We start from the raw sequence: 16,763 nt of genomic DNA, 5'->3' as shown, positions 1-16,763 counted from the left end.
TGTTTTGTTACTGCATTTGTTTCACTTATGTATCTTTGCTCTGTGAATAATAATGTAAACTATATATTCCTGAGATAAAAAAGTAATTTAATAAGTCTGTATGATTTAAACGCATTAGTTTTAATTGCAAAAAGAACATGTAGACTATTTTCAAAAAGTGAATGCGTTATGAGACACTTATTTTGAAACCTCAGAATCGGAAATAGCTCAGTAAAGTCTCCGCTTTGCTTAACACCCATCTCTGCTGAAGGAGCGGAGGGGCAGAGCGGAGGGACCCCGGTCGTTTTTCAATGCTGGGGAGCCGGGAAGCAGGACCCGCCGGAGGTGGGCAGGTGGCCGCGGCCGGCGGACCGCCAAGCCGGGATCAGGAGACCCTTCCCGGCCGCGCAGGGTGTCGCCTCACCGGCCTGGTCAGCTGGAGGCGGAGACCATGCAGGACTTCAGCCCTGTTTGCTGCAGCCAACGCGATGTTCTGGTAGGCATCATGACGCAGGGATATCTCACAGCACTGAGCTCCTGTTAATAAAAAAAAAAAAAAATAATTATGACTTTAAGTTAAATATTAAATATACTGTTAAAAAATCATGACATCCTAGTAATTCCACATTAAAGGCGTAATTATTTCAACTTTAGTCCTTTCTTTCTATTATATCTTTTAAATCCTTTGACGTTGTTACTTTTAAATTCATCTATACTTCACACACTAATAATAATAATGATGATCTTTAAAAAGGGGTTGTAAATACTCAGCTACCACTGTTTTCTGTATTTTTCTGTATGTTTCTTATATTTTTCTATATGTAATGTCTGTATCAGGGACATTGTCGAAACAAACCGCTACCACCATGAGCAAAAAAACAAACAAATCACAATAATTTGGGACTTCATGAGACAAAATTCGTCAAGTTTATGTTTGTTTGTCTGTTTAAACAAATTTCACTTTTCTCATTCTGTTACAATATATTGTTTGAAATGTATTTTATGGCCTAAAAATAAGAGTTACATTTATAATTAGTCAACAGTAAAAGCACTTAAAAACATTTAAAACCCCAAATAGTGTTCATTTAATTTTGTTTGTATTAGTATTTTTATATATTCCAGCATTGCTATATTACTGCTGCAGTGGTTAATGTACTGAAAGAGGAAAAGCATAGATTGCTGTTATAAAGTCTTCGTTTCACAGATCTGTTATAATTCTGCATCCTGACTTTTTGAGTAAGGAAAGCAGAAAAGCTCAAAATTCTGACACAGGGTCATTTTTTCATTATAGCAAAAGAATATGAGAATATTTTAGCTCCACAATAGATGGTGAGTTTTTTTTTTACATCCACGGATTTAAAATATGTATCCAAAATCAAAATATAAAGCTTTATCATCTTGTATAAACAGCTCCACAAAAATAAACATCGATCTGCTAAAACCTCCACAGAGTTAAACTGTGGAGTGCATCACAACAACCTGAGTGAGCTGCTGTGAGTGAAACTTTTGTTCTGTTTCCCTGCAGGTTTGTGGCCTTTGACTCGTTTCGGGCCTACACCCTCTTGGCTTTCCTCCTGGCCCTGCTGGTCATCACGGTCACCACCCGAGATGTAATTCGGTCCAGATCCGCAGGTAACCCCCAAATGATCAGTCGATTAAAGAGAAGAATAACTAGTAAGGAACTGCCTTGCCTTAATCTCATAACTCTGGATCTTCAGTCATAACTGCCCCGAAACCCATTTAAATACAAATACTGACACCGATAAAAGACCAACTGACACTAAAGTGTTTGTCAAAGTGCACAAGGTGTGTAAAGGTGCTTTACAAAAAGTTGCTTGAAATCAGTTTAAACACTTTTGAGTGATGACTTTGTGTCCCAGGAGTCTGTGTATTGTGTGACAGAGACATCAAGTGATGCTGAAGTAGGGCCAGGCTGTACTCTTGTGTAACGTCACTGTGAACCAAAAGCTGGTGCAGGCTGCAGCGTCGCATCCAGTGTTTGAGAAAATGGACGGATTATTGTCAGGACCACTTTTGCTGCAGATGTAGTAATAGCATTATAATGTATGCGGGGCGTTTGTGGGAGTAATCAACCCCTGGTAATTAAAAAGACGACAGACACTCAGATTAGAAGATGTAAAAAAATAAATACCCTAAACATAGAAAAGAATGAATGATCTATTACAACCAAAACTGCAAAGGTGGAACCCAAGTACAGAGATCTTAATAGTGTGTAAAGGAGGTTGAAGCTGGTTTTAGTGGGATAAGAGTGCAAGAAGCTGAGGTAGTCAGAGGGAGAAGCAGACTGGCGGGCAGCTGGGTGATGTTCCTGAAGAAGAAAAAATGGAGAAAGCTTTGTGATAAGAAACATTAGAGCAGATTTACTACAAGCAAGTTCTAATTTGGTGTTCAAAGTGTTATTACTGAGGTAGAAACTGCATTGTGGCGAGGAATGGTTGGAGAAAACGTTAACACAGTGGATGGAAGGCAGATGAACAGGTTGGGTGGGGCTGATTGTTGGCAGGTGTGCAGGATGAGCAGAGCTGGGAGCCAGGAATAAGGGAGACCTCGCCCACACCCATCCACAACAAAAACACAGACAGACAGACAAACAAGGGGGGGAGGCACCAAACAAATACAAGACAGAGAAAAAAGGAAGCACCAGGGAGTGTTTAAGGGGAGGATTGTGATGTGGCTGTAGCACAAACCCTATAAACTAACAGAGGTGTTGACAAGAATATAAAACATTTACAAAAAGATGCATCGAATGAACGAAGAGCTCAGATTTTAAAAAGGCTTTTATATATTATTTAGATGTATTTGATATTTATGAGAAAGCGTAATGGATATATGGGATGTGGATACTGTCTGTGGTTTTGAAATTATTGGTAAATGTTTGGTCTATTATGTTGAAATGTCAACAGCATTTTTATTACTATAATATATTTATTGGTGATTTCTTTATTTATATTTATATTTCAGGGACTGCGGACGAAAAATAGCTAACAGCTAAATCTGATACAGTGGATCTTTTTTATTAGTAGATAAATGTTTTTTCCATCCCTGACAAATGAAGAGGAAAATTAAAATGAAATAAATAAGCCGTTCAGCTTAAACCCAAGATGTTCCCTCACCAGAGTTATAAATGGCTGCTTTGAAACCAACCAAATCTATTTGGTTCGGATGTTTACGTGATTTCAGCTTCATCCTGGCTTATTAGCCCGATGAGTAAGGATGAGGCATCATCTTTCATGGCGGATGGTGACTCATCAGCCTGACTGTTGCTCACAATTACACTTTGAACACATTGGACTCCTGATGTCAGCAGTTATTTAAGTTTAATGTTATCAGTATAGTTTTCTCTTTGTAGAAAACTTTCATTATCATCACCTAACACTTCTGTTAAAGAAAACTGTTTTTGCATACTTCACGTTATTAAGTATAATTTCATAACATCACCGTAATCATTAGCACTATATCAACACTCAATAAAAAATGGTAAATGGCCTGCATTTGTATAGCGCTTTACACTACATTCAGTCATTCACCCTCTGTTGATAGCAAGCTACATTGTAGCCACAGCTGCCCTGGGGCGCACTGACAGGACACTGGCGCCACCGGGCGCTCTGACCACCGTCAGTAGGCAAACATGGGGTTAGATCTTGCACAAGGATTTTCGGCATGCAGCCAGGATCGAACCACCGACCTTCTGATTAGTGGCTGACCTGCTCTGCCACCTGAGCTACAGCCACCACATAGAAAAAAAGATTATATCTAATTAACCTGTGGTTGGAAATATGAAAAGGGTCTTTGTTAAGCATTTATTTCATCTACAAATTATGTTTCTTTTAACATTATTTTATTACATGGTTGTTATATTACATTTAGAGCCCAATCATAGCTTGTGGTAACTACATTACAGTTTGCTCCAGCCATTTTATCATTGTTTCCATCCATTCATTTTCTACCACCTATCCGGGTTTAGGGGATATTCTTACCGTCACCACCAACAGCTCGATAGGTGAGGGCAGGAATGTAGATCATCCAATAAATCAATAGCTAAGCCTTCAGGCTCAGCTCTCTCTTTGCCACAGTTTCTGCAGTGGGTGTGAGCGCGTGAGTGCTGATGAATAACACATCTGTGTTTTTTTTCACAGGAGCCCAGCTTTGGCACAGCATGACAACAAGGTAAGACACTTAAGTGCAGGTGATTGTGATGTGCAGGTTTGTTAATGTTGTTTGTTTGGTGAACATTACAATGGGAGTGTTTGGATTTTAAAACATATCAGAGAGGCAGAGCTGCTCTGAAGGAACAAATCTTCATATTGGTGAAGATGCTATTGCGGCATTCATTGTTTCCTGAACCTGAAGGCATCCATAGGACAGTGAAGTTAATTTAAACAAAGAAATCAAGAACAAACATGTCTGCATCAAGCTTCTGCTCAAACCACATCTGATCTTACATGCTGATTTAAATTATGTCTGACACAACTTGTTTTTCACAAACTGAAAGGTGAAGAGGATCTTGGCTGAAAAACAAAAAGTTGGTCAGCTTAAATTGTTGATATCACACGAAGGAAAGTTTAATTGGATGTTTGTGACTCCTGAAATCAAGTTGATGTAATCAGCTTCAGTAATCAGACGTCTTACTCTGTTGTTCAACTGAAGAAAGAATCGACTGGCAGCAGTGTGGTGGCGTTACACAGTGTTGCTTCATGAATCACCTCTAGCTATGATCTCTTTTTGAGTTTGGACATATGCACAATATTATGCCAGAGACTGAGGTTCAATTAAAACTGAACCTGTAATGCTTTTAGCACCAAGAGATAAATAAAGTCCCAAAATCCAAAACATTTACCGAACAGAGCCAGGAAATATAAATACCAGGGATAACTAGGAATGTAATTCTCAGGGAACACAGAGCAATGAGACATAACAATGTAGGCGATGTGACAAAGGACAAAGGGACGACTGAGACAGTACAGACAGGTAACGAGGGAAATGAAAAAAGGTGGAGAACACAGTTGAAGAAAACATAACAAGACAGAGGGAACACAGAGAACAACGAATACCAAAATAAAACAGGAAGTAACAGAATGGGGAAACAAGATTGTTATTGTCTTTCTTTGTCTCGTGACAAGTTAAAGAGGTTAGACTGGAACAGAATAGGGAACAAAAGGGAACTAAATACAACTGAAAAGTTGTAAATACAACTGAAAATATTGAAAATTAAACCACAGAGAACCCTGTCGAAGTAGAACATAAACAAGACTTATAAACATAAGTGAATAAAAACTCTATCAATATTAAACTAAACACTCACTAATATTACAAAAAAAATAGGAAACAAAGCTCATAGTGGATTCTCAAAAACAAAAATTCAATTCACTTTTATTCATATGGTGTCAATTTACAACAAACGCCTCGAGGTGCATTATTCTGTAATATTAGAAAGAATCCCCAAATGTCACATGACTCCCAATGAGACAAGCACTTGGCAATGGTGGGAAGGAAAACTTAATTTTAAGAGGAAGAAACCTGGTTGGGGAATCATCAGTTCACAAGAAATTCAAAACTCAGGGACCACGACAAATATATCCTTCATTAAAACTACATGAGCCCATTGCTCTGTTTTCTTAAAACCTGAATATGGTGGTGTGTTGCTGACTATTTGCAGCAGATTAAGCCAAGTAATACAACACAAACACAAACAATCTTTTAGGGAAATGATTTCAGTCTCTGGGGTGTGAAGGAGTTAAAGCCTGCAGTCACAGTTACAGAAATGTCACACCAGCCCTTTCTGCTAATTTGTGTTTGCTGCTTTCACACGTTCCTGTGCAAATATCATGCACTAATCAGTAACCAGGATACAAGTGTTTATCATGTATACAGGAACCTGTAGCAGCAGGTTTCTCTGCAGACGTAATTTCCTGGATATAACCAGGATAAACCTCACAAGCAGCATGACCATGTAAACACACTCCATGAACTCAGTTATTTTTTACAAATACAAAATCACACAGGAGCTTTGGGCTGACGATGCATTATTCTATACTGCTACTCATTAAATGTTTCAGTAATTATTCGTAGGTTGTATTTGAAAAATTGAGTTGTGTTGAGAAGCTTCAAGCTGAGTGTTCACTGTCAACATCCCAGCCTTTTCAGACCAGCCCTCAGTGGCTCTGATTGTGAAATACTCATAACTTCATTAGTCACCTCATCATGAATGGAGATTTAAGACATCCATGCTTCATATACTGAAACCTAGAAAAAGTCTGTGTGACCACAAAGGACAGGGTGCCGTTTTAATATAGATGAAGTTTCTTTTACCATTTCAGTCATTTTATTTCACATATTAGATGGGTTGCTGTAGTAGATCTTTACCAAAACACTTAAAATCATCCAGCTTTTGCAGAATTTGAATCTTCATAACTTTTGAGTTGTCTTTCATATTAATCGGCGCCTGGCAGTGATTGAAACCTTCATTCCAAAGGTTTTTAAATTGTTGCCTCTGGTGGGTTACTTCTGCAGCTACCCCTGCTTTCACAGATGCACTGCAGCCTTGACTTTTCTGAATGTCACCGAACAGAGGTCCATGTGACAATGCAAAACTCCAAAACAGTCAGACTGGACACTGGCTGTCCTTCAACTTCCCAGATTGCTACTGCGGCTAATGTTTTGGTGGATTAACGCTAAAAGTTGATCAACTGTGTCCTGCTTCCTGCATCATTCAGTTGTTTGTAGTTTGAAGGTGATTTTTTTCTTAGTTAAAAGGTCAAAGATAAAGGACAAAATCCAAGGACAGGAACAGTTACAACATCCAAGGTGCATTTAAATAATGAGTTTAAAGACGATTAAGTGCGTTATTAAAGGTGAGCCAAGGCTGAAACTTAAGCTTGTGAAAAAACAAACAAAAAACAGGTTATATAATGTTCTGCTTAAATAACGTCAGATTCTGAGTCAATTTATACCTCTGAAATGCTTCTTATACATGTCTGCATGTGCTGAGGATATTTCAGAGGCATTTGCATTTAAAAATGGTAAAACACGATTTGTCAGAAGCAAAGCAGATGCAAATTTAAAACGGGAACGTGTTTTATTTGTCTCTAAAAGCTTCTTGGCGCTCATGGTTTGGATGAGCAGTTCAGCTCTGCCGATGTGCAGCGATTCTAAAACAACTTCTCTGCCTTAAATTTGAGTCATCTCTTGTAAATATACTGGAAGTTTTCCTAACACAGAGTATATAAAGACGTGTAGCTTCTCATACTGTATCATGCATGACTGAGTCCTCTGCGAGAGCCGGGTCTCGTCCTGACTCTCAGCTGCAGCCCTGCAGAGCTGATTGCTCACATATGACTGTCTAATTTAATCCCCCTGCTAATATCTTCTGTGTGTGTCAGACTAAACTGTGTGATTTGTCAAACAGTGAAACCTACAGTTTCACTTCATGCGCGTATCTTGTGATGCATGACTCAAATGCCTCCTTAATTAGCAGATTAGTTGATCAACAGAAAGTAAATATATGGAATGAATTTGGTTCTTTTTGAAAGACAGGACATGCAGCTGGAAGGTATCAGATTAAACTGTAATTAACCATTACTATAATCTGCATGTCCTGGGGTATGCCTTTACTAGGAACAGAGCTGCATTCACGATCTGAAACCTCCCTCTAACTGCAAGCTTGTGACTGGCTGCTTAGTGTTGATACTTAGATAATCAGAGATGCCTAAACAGATTAATAGCAAGCACGAGCTGATATCATGTCGATGTTGTTCCTGGATCAACAAAGCTAATGTTGGTCCAGGTTGGACATCACAAGTGACCAATGAGATTGTAGTGATGTAATAGTTTTGCCACGTGGAAACAAATTCACACCACACACCAAATGGTAAACCTGAGCCCGTAACCCTGACCGTCCCTGTTCTCCAACCCTAACCCTGACCCTCACACCCATCCATCCATCCATCCATCCATCTTCATCCATCTTTATCCGAGGCCGGGTCGCGGGGGCAGCAGCCTAAGCAAAGAGGCCCAGACCTCCCTCTCCCCAGCCACCTCCTCCAGCTTATCCGGGGGAATACCAAGGCGTTCCCAGGCCAGCCGAGAGATATAATCTCTCCAGCGTGTCCTGGGTCTGCCCCGGGGCCTCCTCCCGGTGGGACATGCCTGGAACACCTCACCCAGGAGGCGCCCAGGGGGCATCCTTGTCAGATGCCCGAACCACCTCAGCTGGCTCCTCACACCCCATTTTTTGATTTCTTTCCTGAGTGGACACAATGATATGACAACACAATGTGATTCGTCAGATCCAATGATGCTCCCAGACTAACATTATTATGTTGATCCAGGAACAACACCAACATGAGGATGTTAGACCTGATAGTCCGTGTTTGTGCCTTTTCACTTAAAAGATTCTTATTAGAAGCAGGTCACATTTTTTACACATGCATCAAACAGGTGCTGTAAATTACACAGATTTTTAGTTTTTCTCCACCTCATCTTCTTCTTAGTGGATCATCCATCTCACCCAGTCCTTTGCTTTTTGTCACACCAACAATCTGCTTGTCCTCCTACGCTACACCCATGAATCTTTCTCTATTCTTTTTGTCTGGCATCTTCATCTTTAAATCCTTTGTCTAACATTTTCACTGTCCCTACCCTGCACAGGTCCAAACCATCTCAGCCTTGTCTCTCTAACTTTGTCAGTAAAACACCTCAACCTGATATGTCCAAATACCTATTCTTTCTAATGACTCTCAGGGAAAATCCCAGCATCTTTAAACCTGCCAGCTCTAGCTCTGCCTCCTGTCATTTTGTCAGTGTCTCCAAACCATGCATGACAGCAGGTCTTACTACCATCCTTCCCTTCACGCTTAAAGCTGTCTTTCTGTCACAAATCTCCCTGACACTCATCTCAGTTGGAAGTTTTTAATTTTTAAATTTTTTCAAACTCTGGGGTTGAATCCAGTCTGGGGCCTTTCTGTGTGGTGTTTGTGTTTGCGTGGGTTTTACTGTGGCTCCTCCTCTCACAGTCCAAAGACATGGATGGTGTTAGGTTAATTACGGATTCTGAATTTGCTGTAGGTGTGAGTGTTAGTGTGAATGCTTGTCTGTCTCTCTGTGTGTCTCTCTCTCCTGTGATGGAGGCTGAGCTCTTCAAGGTATACCCTGACTCTCGCCTTAAGACAGCATAGTATAAGCTTCACACCCCCATTATCTGAATTAGAGTAGTAGAAGAAACTGGATGGATGACCCCAAAAGGTTGATTCTGTTCATCTGGACGTAGCGTTTTCAGTGGGAGAAAGTGACTTCTACAGTCTCAGCTGACTGCAAGTTTCCCCAACTTTATAAACAGTACATTTGCACAATGACTGAAACTAGAACAATTTCCTGTGAAGTCAGTTTCTTGATCATTAATATGCAAATTTTCATGACCATTTAGGAACAACCACTGATCAAACACCATTGACCAATGGTCATAAGTACCATTCACATTCATAGTGAGGTGTTCTGGACGTGGTGTTTAGAGCTTAAAGGATGGCTTAAGGATGAATGAGATTTTTCTCACATAATTTTCATGAAGAACTAAACAAACAAACTTATTTACAAAACTGTTCAGTTGTTGTGAAGAAATATTTAAAAAAGTGTATCACGTTAAAGTACTATTGACAATAGAGAACTCGGTTATGAGCATGTTTTTTTCCTTCTCTCCTCTCTGTAAGAAAACAAGAATCATTTCTTTACATGATCGTCTTTCCATCCATATCCTTAGTTTTTTATTTCTGCCACTGGATGGAGCCGGAGTACACAATCATAAATTATTCAGTTTGTTTAGGCGAAAGTGTGACTTTATAATTTCTACACATAACTTTAACGATGAAATATTAATCTAATAGTTATCCCAGTCATCTGTTTGTATTTTTCCATTAAAATCTGACACCCAAGCTGTTAAACTGTGACCTAAAGTTTTCGGACTGAAGGAAAATTGTTAAATAACAACACAGATTTAAACTGCATTAAAATCTGAAAATAAGGTTCAAAGAAGGTATGTGTTGCTCGTTTCCAAGTCCATAATAATGTTTCTCTATACTACCAGAGTAGCTTTTCATTCGTCACAGTTCAGTATACTCATTTGTATCATATTCTGGGCCTTGGTATAGCCCGTCACAAACAGAAAGTTTGAACAGAAGCTGGGTGGGACTTCGGCATTTTCATACAGAGGGGTGTGTCTGAGACCACCCTACTTTCAATATCCCCACTCACTGAACCCTCAATTGAATAAGCAGAAGATAATGGATGGATAAATAAGAAAATGACTAATAGTTCCTCTTTAAATAACAACATTATTTGATTCAATATTTCAGGATACGTAACTGTAGAATAATTACTGTACAGTCCTTCACTGGTCAGATTTGGTCTGTTTCCAAATCTGTTTTATGGACTCTTGTTTTGTTATAGTGTTCGTTAACTGTCAGTGAGCACCATTTAATACTTTACAGTTTTACGTTACCTGAAGTATGTTTATGTCACTGTGGAGCTAAACATATGGTGAGGGTAAATGATTTCTGCTGCAAGAATCTTTAAAAGAAAAAGCTTTGTGATCGTGTTTTAAAAGGAAATTCATAAGATTTTCTTCTTGGTCTTCTTCTTGTATAAAGTTACATATAAACCTGAAAGCTGAAAACAGGTAAATATACAGTCGAGTTCAAAGAGAAAATCCTGTCATCCTTTATGTAAATAATCAGAATATGTGAGGATTTACAAGAAATTCAAAAAACTATAAGCGATGACATCAAATTTTTGAATTTGTGGTATTGATCATGGTTTATTCTTTGTTCTTTTACTTTGTACTTTCTGACAGTTCCCATTTATTTGAATTGTTCATTAAAGTACCATTCAGTGATTGTTCTTTATAAATACCATGATAAAAATACAAATTTTGCTGTGGAATAAATAAAATAGAAATATCTTAATGCAAGTTCTCAGAGTTTCAGATCCCCGTTTAATGGTGCTGAGCCATGACCCATTTGGCAGTCTGTTTTGTGACCAAGTGGTGAAGGCGTTGAAGGGGGAGTCACATTGGTGAGCTGTTTTACACGCTCATTTCAAATGGTGTTAGTGGTGCAAGGGGCGGAGGCCGTCCGTTACTCGATGCCGGCTCTAAAGGTTCCATGGGATTCAGCGGAGGTGACAGGGATTTGTGGGCGCCAGGCTGGATGCAACACATCTGAGTTATATAACAGATAGTTGGGTGAGTCCAGGTCAGGGGCAATTTACACTGTACTTAAAATGACAGACACCTCACAAGATGCATTTTAATATCATGGACATAATAATTGTTTCATTTCAGTTATAGTTCACCCAGTTGAAGATTTTTCATCCAAGTAAAACCAAACTGATTAATAAATAAAGGTCCACTTGTAATCTTCATTTGGACTTTTTTCACCCAGTTTCTATCTTCTATGTATTCAGTGTTTGAGTCAGTGGAGCTGATGACAACAACTTTTGGTTGAAAAATGTTAATAGTGTGACAAGTACAGCTGTAGCTTGAAGTTACACTCATGTGTCCAAAAGTTGATTCTGTTCATCTGGACGTAGCGTTTTGTGGGAGAAACGTTTCGTCACTCATCCAAGTGACTTCTTCAGTCTCAGCTGACTGCAGGTTTCAATCTTATAAACAGAACATTTGCATAATGACTGAAACCAGCCCACTGAAGGAACAATGGGCTGGGAGGTCAGTTCCTTAATCTTAATTATGCAAATTCTCATGACCATTGATCAACAACCACTGACCAAAACCCGCTGCTCAAAGACCACTGATCAATGGCCATGAGTACCATTCACAGAGAGTTGGGGAATGGCTGCAATCACTGTAAGATGGCGAAAGATGATTGAGAATGCATCAAGACGTTACACTCATGTGCATGGACTTCATGTTAATTTTGGGCTTTTAATGATTTCTGAAACTGTTCTAATTCCTGGGTGGAATGATTGCACAGCGTACCTCTTTAACGGCTTTAAAAAACAAGAATTGGATGTACGATTTTGCATTTTGGGGGGATTTTCCCTAATCCACACAGGGTCAAAGTATAAATACATGCCCACTAATATTTGCCAAAAAGTTAATTCTGTTCATCTGGACGTGGGAGAAATGTTTCATCACTCATTCAAGTGACTCTTGGCAGAATTGGTAGAATTCATTTAATCTGGTTGGTTACATAGCACAAATGTGCAGTAGGCTTGAGGTCGGGACTTTGGGAAGACTACTTCACAAGCTTAATGTTAGCCTACTTTATCCATTTCAAAACCAGTTGTGATGTTTTTTTGGGATCATTTTCCTATTCAAACATGCAGCTGTGTCCAAGTTTCAACTGCCTCATAATGAATGTGAGTAAATGCCTGAACAAAACTGTACCAACTGTACAACAGTTACATCAAAGTCACCTTTTGGTTTGTGGACTTGAATTTATTAGAGCTAAGTGGCCATATTTGAATGAGATTGTAGATCATGAAGATAGCTGCTAATTTGTGCTAAGTGTCAGACTAATAAATAATTGGATCACCAACTTCTTCAACTAGCTAGTTCCCAGACTCCAGACATGTGCATCAAAGTCACCACAGCTTTCATTTCAAGATGCCAGCTTTTTAAACAAATCCAAAAAAGTAGAATTATAAAAATATTTTCCACTGTGCAGTTGAATTGAGGGCATAAAATACTTAAAGAGTTTTTTAAATGTTTTTTAAAAAAAATCAAACTTTAAACATGTTTGTTTCTGCAGTGAAATGAGTAATTTCAACAGTCTTGTGGGGATTGATGTACTTTGGGACAGCCTCAAGTGGCCGTTAGAGGAACTGCAGATTTTAGCACTGATATGTTGGTTTTATTTTTGGCTGTAGTGTGGAGCTTAGGTCTCGCACTAAATTTTTGCAGTTTATGTTGGGAGCTTGGATTGTTTCAGATTTCTTTTGCCCTTATTTGCATATCCACACTTCCACAGTCTGTCTTGTACTCTTCCTCTATCTGTCTCTGTGGCATTTGGCTGGCAGGATGGGATTGTGTTGTTGCCACCTGCTGTTGCCTGTCAGAGCTGTCTTGTGGGTAATTGTACATCAGGCACAGAGCACGTCTCAGGCAAAGGCTTGCAGGAGATTAGGTGCTGACCCACAATGTGAGCTGACAGCTGAGGAGTGTGAGCCAGCCACATATATCTACGTGTGTGTGTGTTTGTGGAGGGGGGCATGGGAGGGGTGTTGATAACTGAAAAAACAATGTCGCAAGTAATGTAAGTAACAGTTGGCATTTATTTTGAGTCATGTTGTGTAAATGGTGAATGTTAGTTTCCTTTTCACTCTCGTGTGGTCTCGACTAACTCCTGAGGAACATACACATACATGCCAAAAGTATTCACTCACAAATCCAAATCACTGAATTCAAATGTTCCAATCACTTCCATGGCCACAGGTATATAAAAATCAAGCAGGCAGGCAGACTGCTTCTAAAAACATTTGTGAAAGAATGGGTTGCTCTCAGGAGCTCAGTGGATTCCAGAGTGGAACCATGATACCTGCAAAACAAGTCCAGTTGCGAAATTTCCTCTCTGCTAAAAGTTATTGGCATTATATAAGCGGAAGCAATTACAAACAACAGCCACTCAGCTATGAAGTGGTACACCACGTAAAATCACTGAACAGGGTCAGCAAATGCTGAGGTACATAGTGCACAGAGTTTGTCACCTTTCTGCAAATTCAGTTGCTACAGGCCTCCGGATTTCAAACAGCCTTCAGATTAGCTCGAGAACAGTGCATAGAGATCTTCATGGGATGCTTTTCCAGGGCCGAGCTTCTGCATCCAAACCTTACATTACTGAGCGCAATGCAAAGCGTCAGATGCAGTGATATAAAGCATGCCACCACTGGGCTCTAGAGCAGTGCAGATGTGCTTTCTGGAGTCACAATTCATGCTTCTCCTTCTGGCAATGTAAAGGATGAATCTGGGGTTGGAGGTTACCAGGAGAGTGTTGTCGGGTGGTTCTTCAGGAGTTGGACTCGCCCCCTTATTTCCAGTGGAAGAAACTCTTCAGCATACCAAGACAATTTGGACAATTTGGCGATGGCCTCTTCCTGTTCCAACATGTCAAAAAAGACATGGATGAGCAAGTTTGGTGTGGGAAACCGTAACTGGCCTCCACAGGGTCCTGACCTCAACCTGATAGAATGCCTTTAGATGAATTAGAGCAGAGACTGTGAGAAGGGCAGGTTGAACATCAGTATCTGACCTCACAAATGTGCTTCTGGAAGAAAAACTCCCATAAACACTCCTAAACCTTGTGGAAAGCCTTCCCAGAAGAGTTGAAGCTGTTGTTGCTGTTTACTTTAACAGCTGACATTTACGTGTGCCCGTCTGCTGTTTGGTGCTTAGTGGGTGTAATAGCTTATTTGGTAAAACCTGCTTCCTGCTGCACCTGGAAGCTCAATAACAGAAGTCAGGCTGAGCCACACAGCAGAACATAGAACCAAAACAGAGAGATAACTGTGATTGTTTCTCAGGTTTATCATAATATAAATATGAGAACTATCCAGTGATCAAAAAAGCCCAGCACATACACAGGTGTTATAAATTATTCCAGCTTTGTGGATTTGTGGAGTCAAGAGTTACAGGATGTAAACAAATGCCAAATGCAATAAAACTGTTATTGGGAAAGTGAAAGAACTGTTGGTCAAGCATCATGTCAGTGCCATTTGTGTGTTTAAATGATGGTGCTTACAGATGTAGACGAACGTCATGCGACTCATACAATTTGTGTTTGTGGCGTTGGCTTCGAGGAAAGACTCAGTGCTGAGCTACTCTGTGTTCCCACAACAACTGCAAAGTTTCTTAAGAGTTGTGAAACCTGAGTGCAATGTGTGCCTAATTACTTACTGTGCATGTGTGTGTGTGTGTGAGTGACTCAGCTGTTTCCACACCGCCGGAACAGATTCAGACTGACTGGAAGCACTTGAACCAATCAGATCACTTGGGGTGGAGTGGGTGTGTTTCAGAGTGCCCGCTCTGATTGGACCTGGGGTCCGCTGGAGTAAAAACAGCACAATAAACCAGCTATGAGTGTTTCATCACAGTCAAGTGATGTGATTAAGTCATATATAAAGAATAACAGTGATTACATCCAGACTTTGTTGCTTTTCGTCTTAAAAGTATCTGGATAACCTTTACCTGTTGGCATCTCTCTGTTTTTGTCTATACTACAAAGTAAGCATATTATTTTTATGATAATTCCATAAAAACACTCCAAAAGGTACAAATAGCACAAACACGTTTAAGAAGTCCAGTTCAGGTGAAGCTGGCTGACAGCTACACCTCATCAGTCAAAGCTATAATAAATCGGTCAAAATTATTTTTTTGTACTACACCATAAACACGTTGCTACAGTAACGTCTCGTCTTTGGAGCCGTCCTGAAGTGGTCTTTACATGAACTTCTTTTGACTCCTGGATTTTGCCTCTTGGGTTAAACACCCAGACAAATACAAAAGGGTGGAAACTGTTTGTCCATAAGTGACAGCGAATTGGGGTCGAGGCCCACACAATGCTGGAAGGAAAAGGGCATGACAAGCGTCAAACTTTCCCTTGAGCTGAAAGTTTTGACAGCATCGATCAACACGCAGACAACGTTGTGTTTCTTCTCATCTGTTTGTCCAATGCATGTCACTGAAACATGAGCAGGTGTGTTTAGGAGACCGTTGTTGTTGGATCGGTGTTGTTGATACAGGCTGTTGTTGTTGCCCCCCACCCCACCCAACTGCACCCAAACCAGCCCAACCTAACCCAACCCCATCCCTCTGTACTCCTGATGGCTGCCGGATGGAATGTAGTGTGACTCGGTTATTTTTAGACGGGGTCACTTGAAATACTCCAAGCGGGGCTTCATTGAGGATAAACAGAAGCTGCTCTCGTGCAGTGTGTCACACTTAAAAGCTGAGCTTACCTCAAGCCTAGGTTTGCATTTTGTAACAACTGGAAAACATTTAAATTAGGTGTTTCTTTTTTTCTACCATTATCCGTGATCCAGTTTTTACCTGGCTGTTTTATTTGCACCATTTAGCCCTCTGAAGGTGCCTGAAGACCTTGAGATGTCTCCTGAAGACCATGGGGCAGGATTGAGGTACAAATTTGTGTCCTGGAGAGGAAGCCAGAATAGATTTAAGGAGCAATGACTTGTCTGGTCTGCTAATCCAGATCCAGTAGAAATAATTTAGCTGTTTTTACAGTTGGAAACATGCAGATATTTGGACAATTTTGGTTGTATTTGTCCCTTTATTGTAGGCTTGAAAACGCATGGATCTGAGATTTACTGATTTTTTTGGCAGAAATGAAGGAGATGATGTAGCACTTTTAACTGAACAAACTCAAGTACTTTAAAGAAAAACTGAAAACTTTTATTTTTGGGGGGTTGGTAGGGTGACCTGAACTTACTAAAGAATCTCAACATAAAGTTAGTTCATACTAGAATTATTAAATTTATAATACATTCAACCTTTGATGTCAGTCTGAATAAAGAAGCACCACAGAACAGATGAACTTTGAAAAGTTGTGTCATTGGGCCATGTCTGTCTGTTCCACTGGTTTCTTATATAACTTGCTTGTTTTGGCTTCATACGCAGACACTTGCAGACTGCTCTTTCACGAAGGCATTAAATGTAAACTCCATCAGCTGGAATTCTGATTTCTCGCTCTGTTAATATCAGTCTTTTTATCTGTGTGTCTCTACGCAGAACATAATCAGGTATT

General features: G+C 39.9%; 3 protein-coding genes across 3 annotated transcripts in view; 2 read left to right on the top strand and 1 right to left on the bottom strand.

Annotated features, from left to right (window-relative positions):
- The window catches only part of LOC120744794 (E3 ubiquitin/ISG15 ligase TRIM25-like), a 188,961-nt gene that overhangs the window by 85,316 nt on the left and 86,882 nt on the right, over positions 1-16,763 (bottom strand). The gene's annotated exons all lie outside the window — the stretch shown is intronic.
- retreg1 (reticulophagy regulator 1) overlaps positions 246-16,763 on the top strand; it is a 27,333-nt gene continuing 10,815 nt past the window's right edge. Inside the window, exons 1-3 of the mRNA XM_040049394.1 lie at positions 246-475; positions 1,505-1,611; positions 4,137-4,167. Coding sequence (XP_039905328.1) covers positions 291-475; positions 1,505-1,611; positions 4,137-4,167 — 323 coding nt within the window. The 5' untranslated portion in view covers positions 246-290. The remainder of the gene's footprint in view (positions 476-1,504; positions 1,612-4,136; positions 4,168-16,763) is intronic.
- LOC120744783 (tripartite motif-containing protein 16-like) overlaps positions 7,133-16,763 on the top strand; it is a 25,148-nt gene continuing 15,517 nt past the window's right edge. The window contains exons 1-3 of the mRNA XM_040049346.1: positions 7,133-7,137; positions 13,161-13,167; positions 14,808-14,812. The gene's annotated coding sequence lies outside the window, so the exon portion shown is untranslated. The remainder of the gene's footprint in view (positions 7,138-13,160; positions 13,168-14,807; positions 14,813-16,763) is intronic.

The sequence above is a fragment of the Simochromis diagramma genome, unplaced genomic scaffold (genome assembly GCF_900408965.1).
Source record: "Simochromis diagramma unplaced genomic scaffold, fSimDia1.1 OVJJ01000355.1, whole genome shotgun sequence".
NCBI classification, from domain to species: domain Eukaryota; kingdom Metazoa; phylum Chordata; class Actinopteri; order Cichliformes; family Cichlidae; genus Simochromis; species Simochromis diagramma.
The sequence above is the reverse complement of the archived record's forward strand: the minus strand, read 5'-3'. Positions and strand labels throughout refer to the sequence as shown.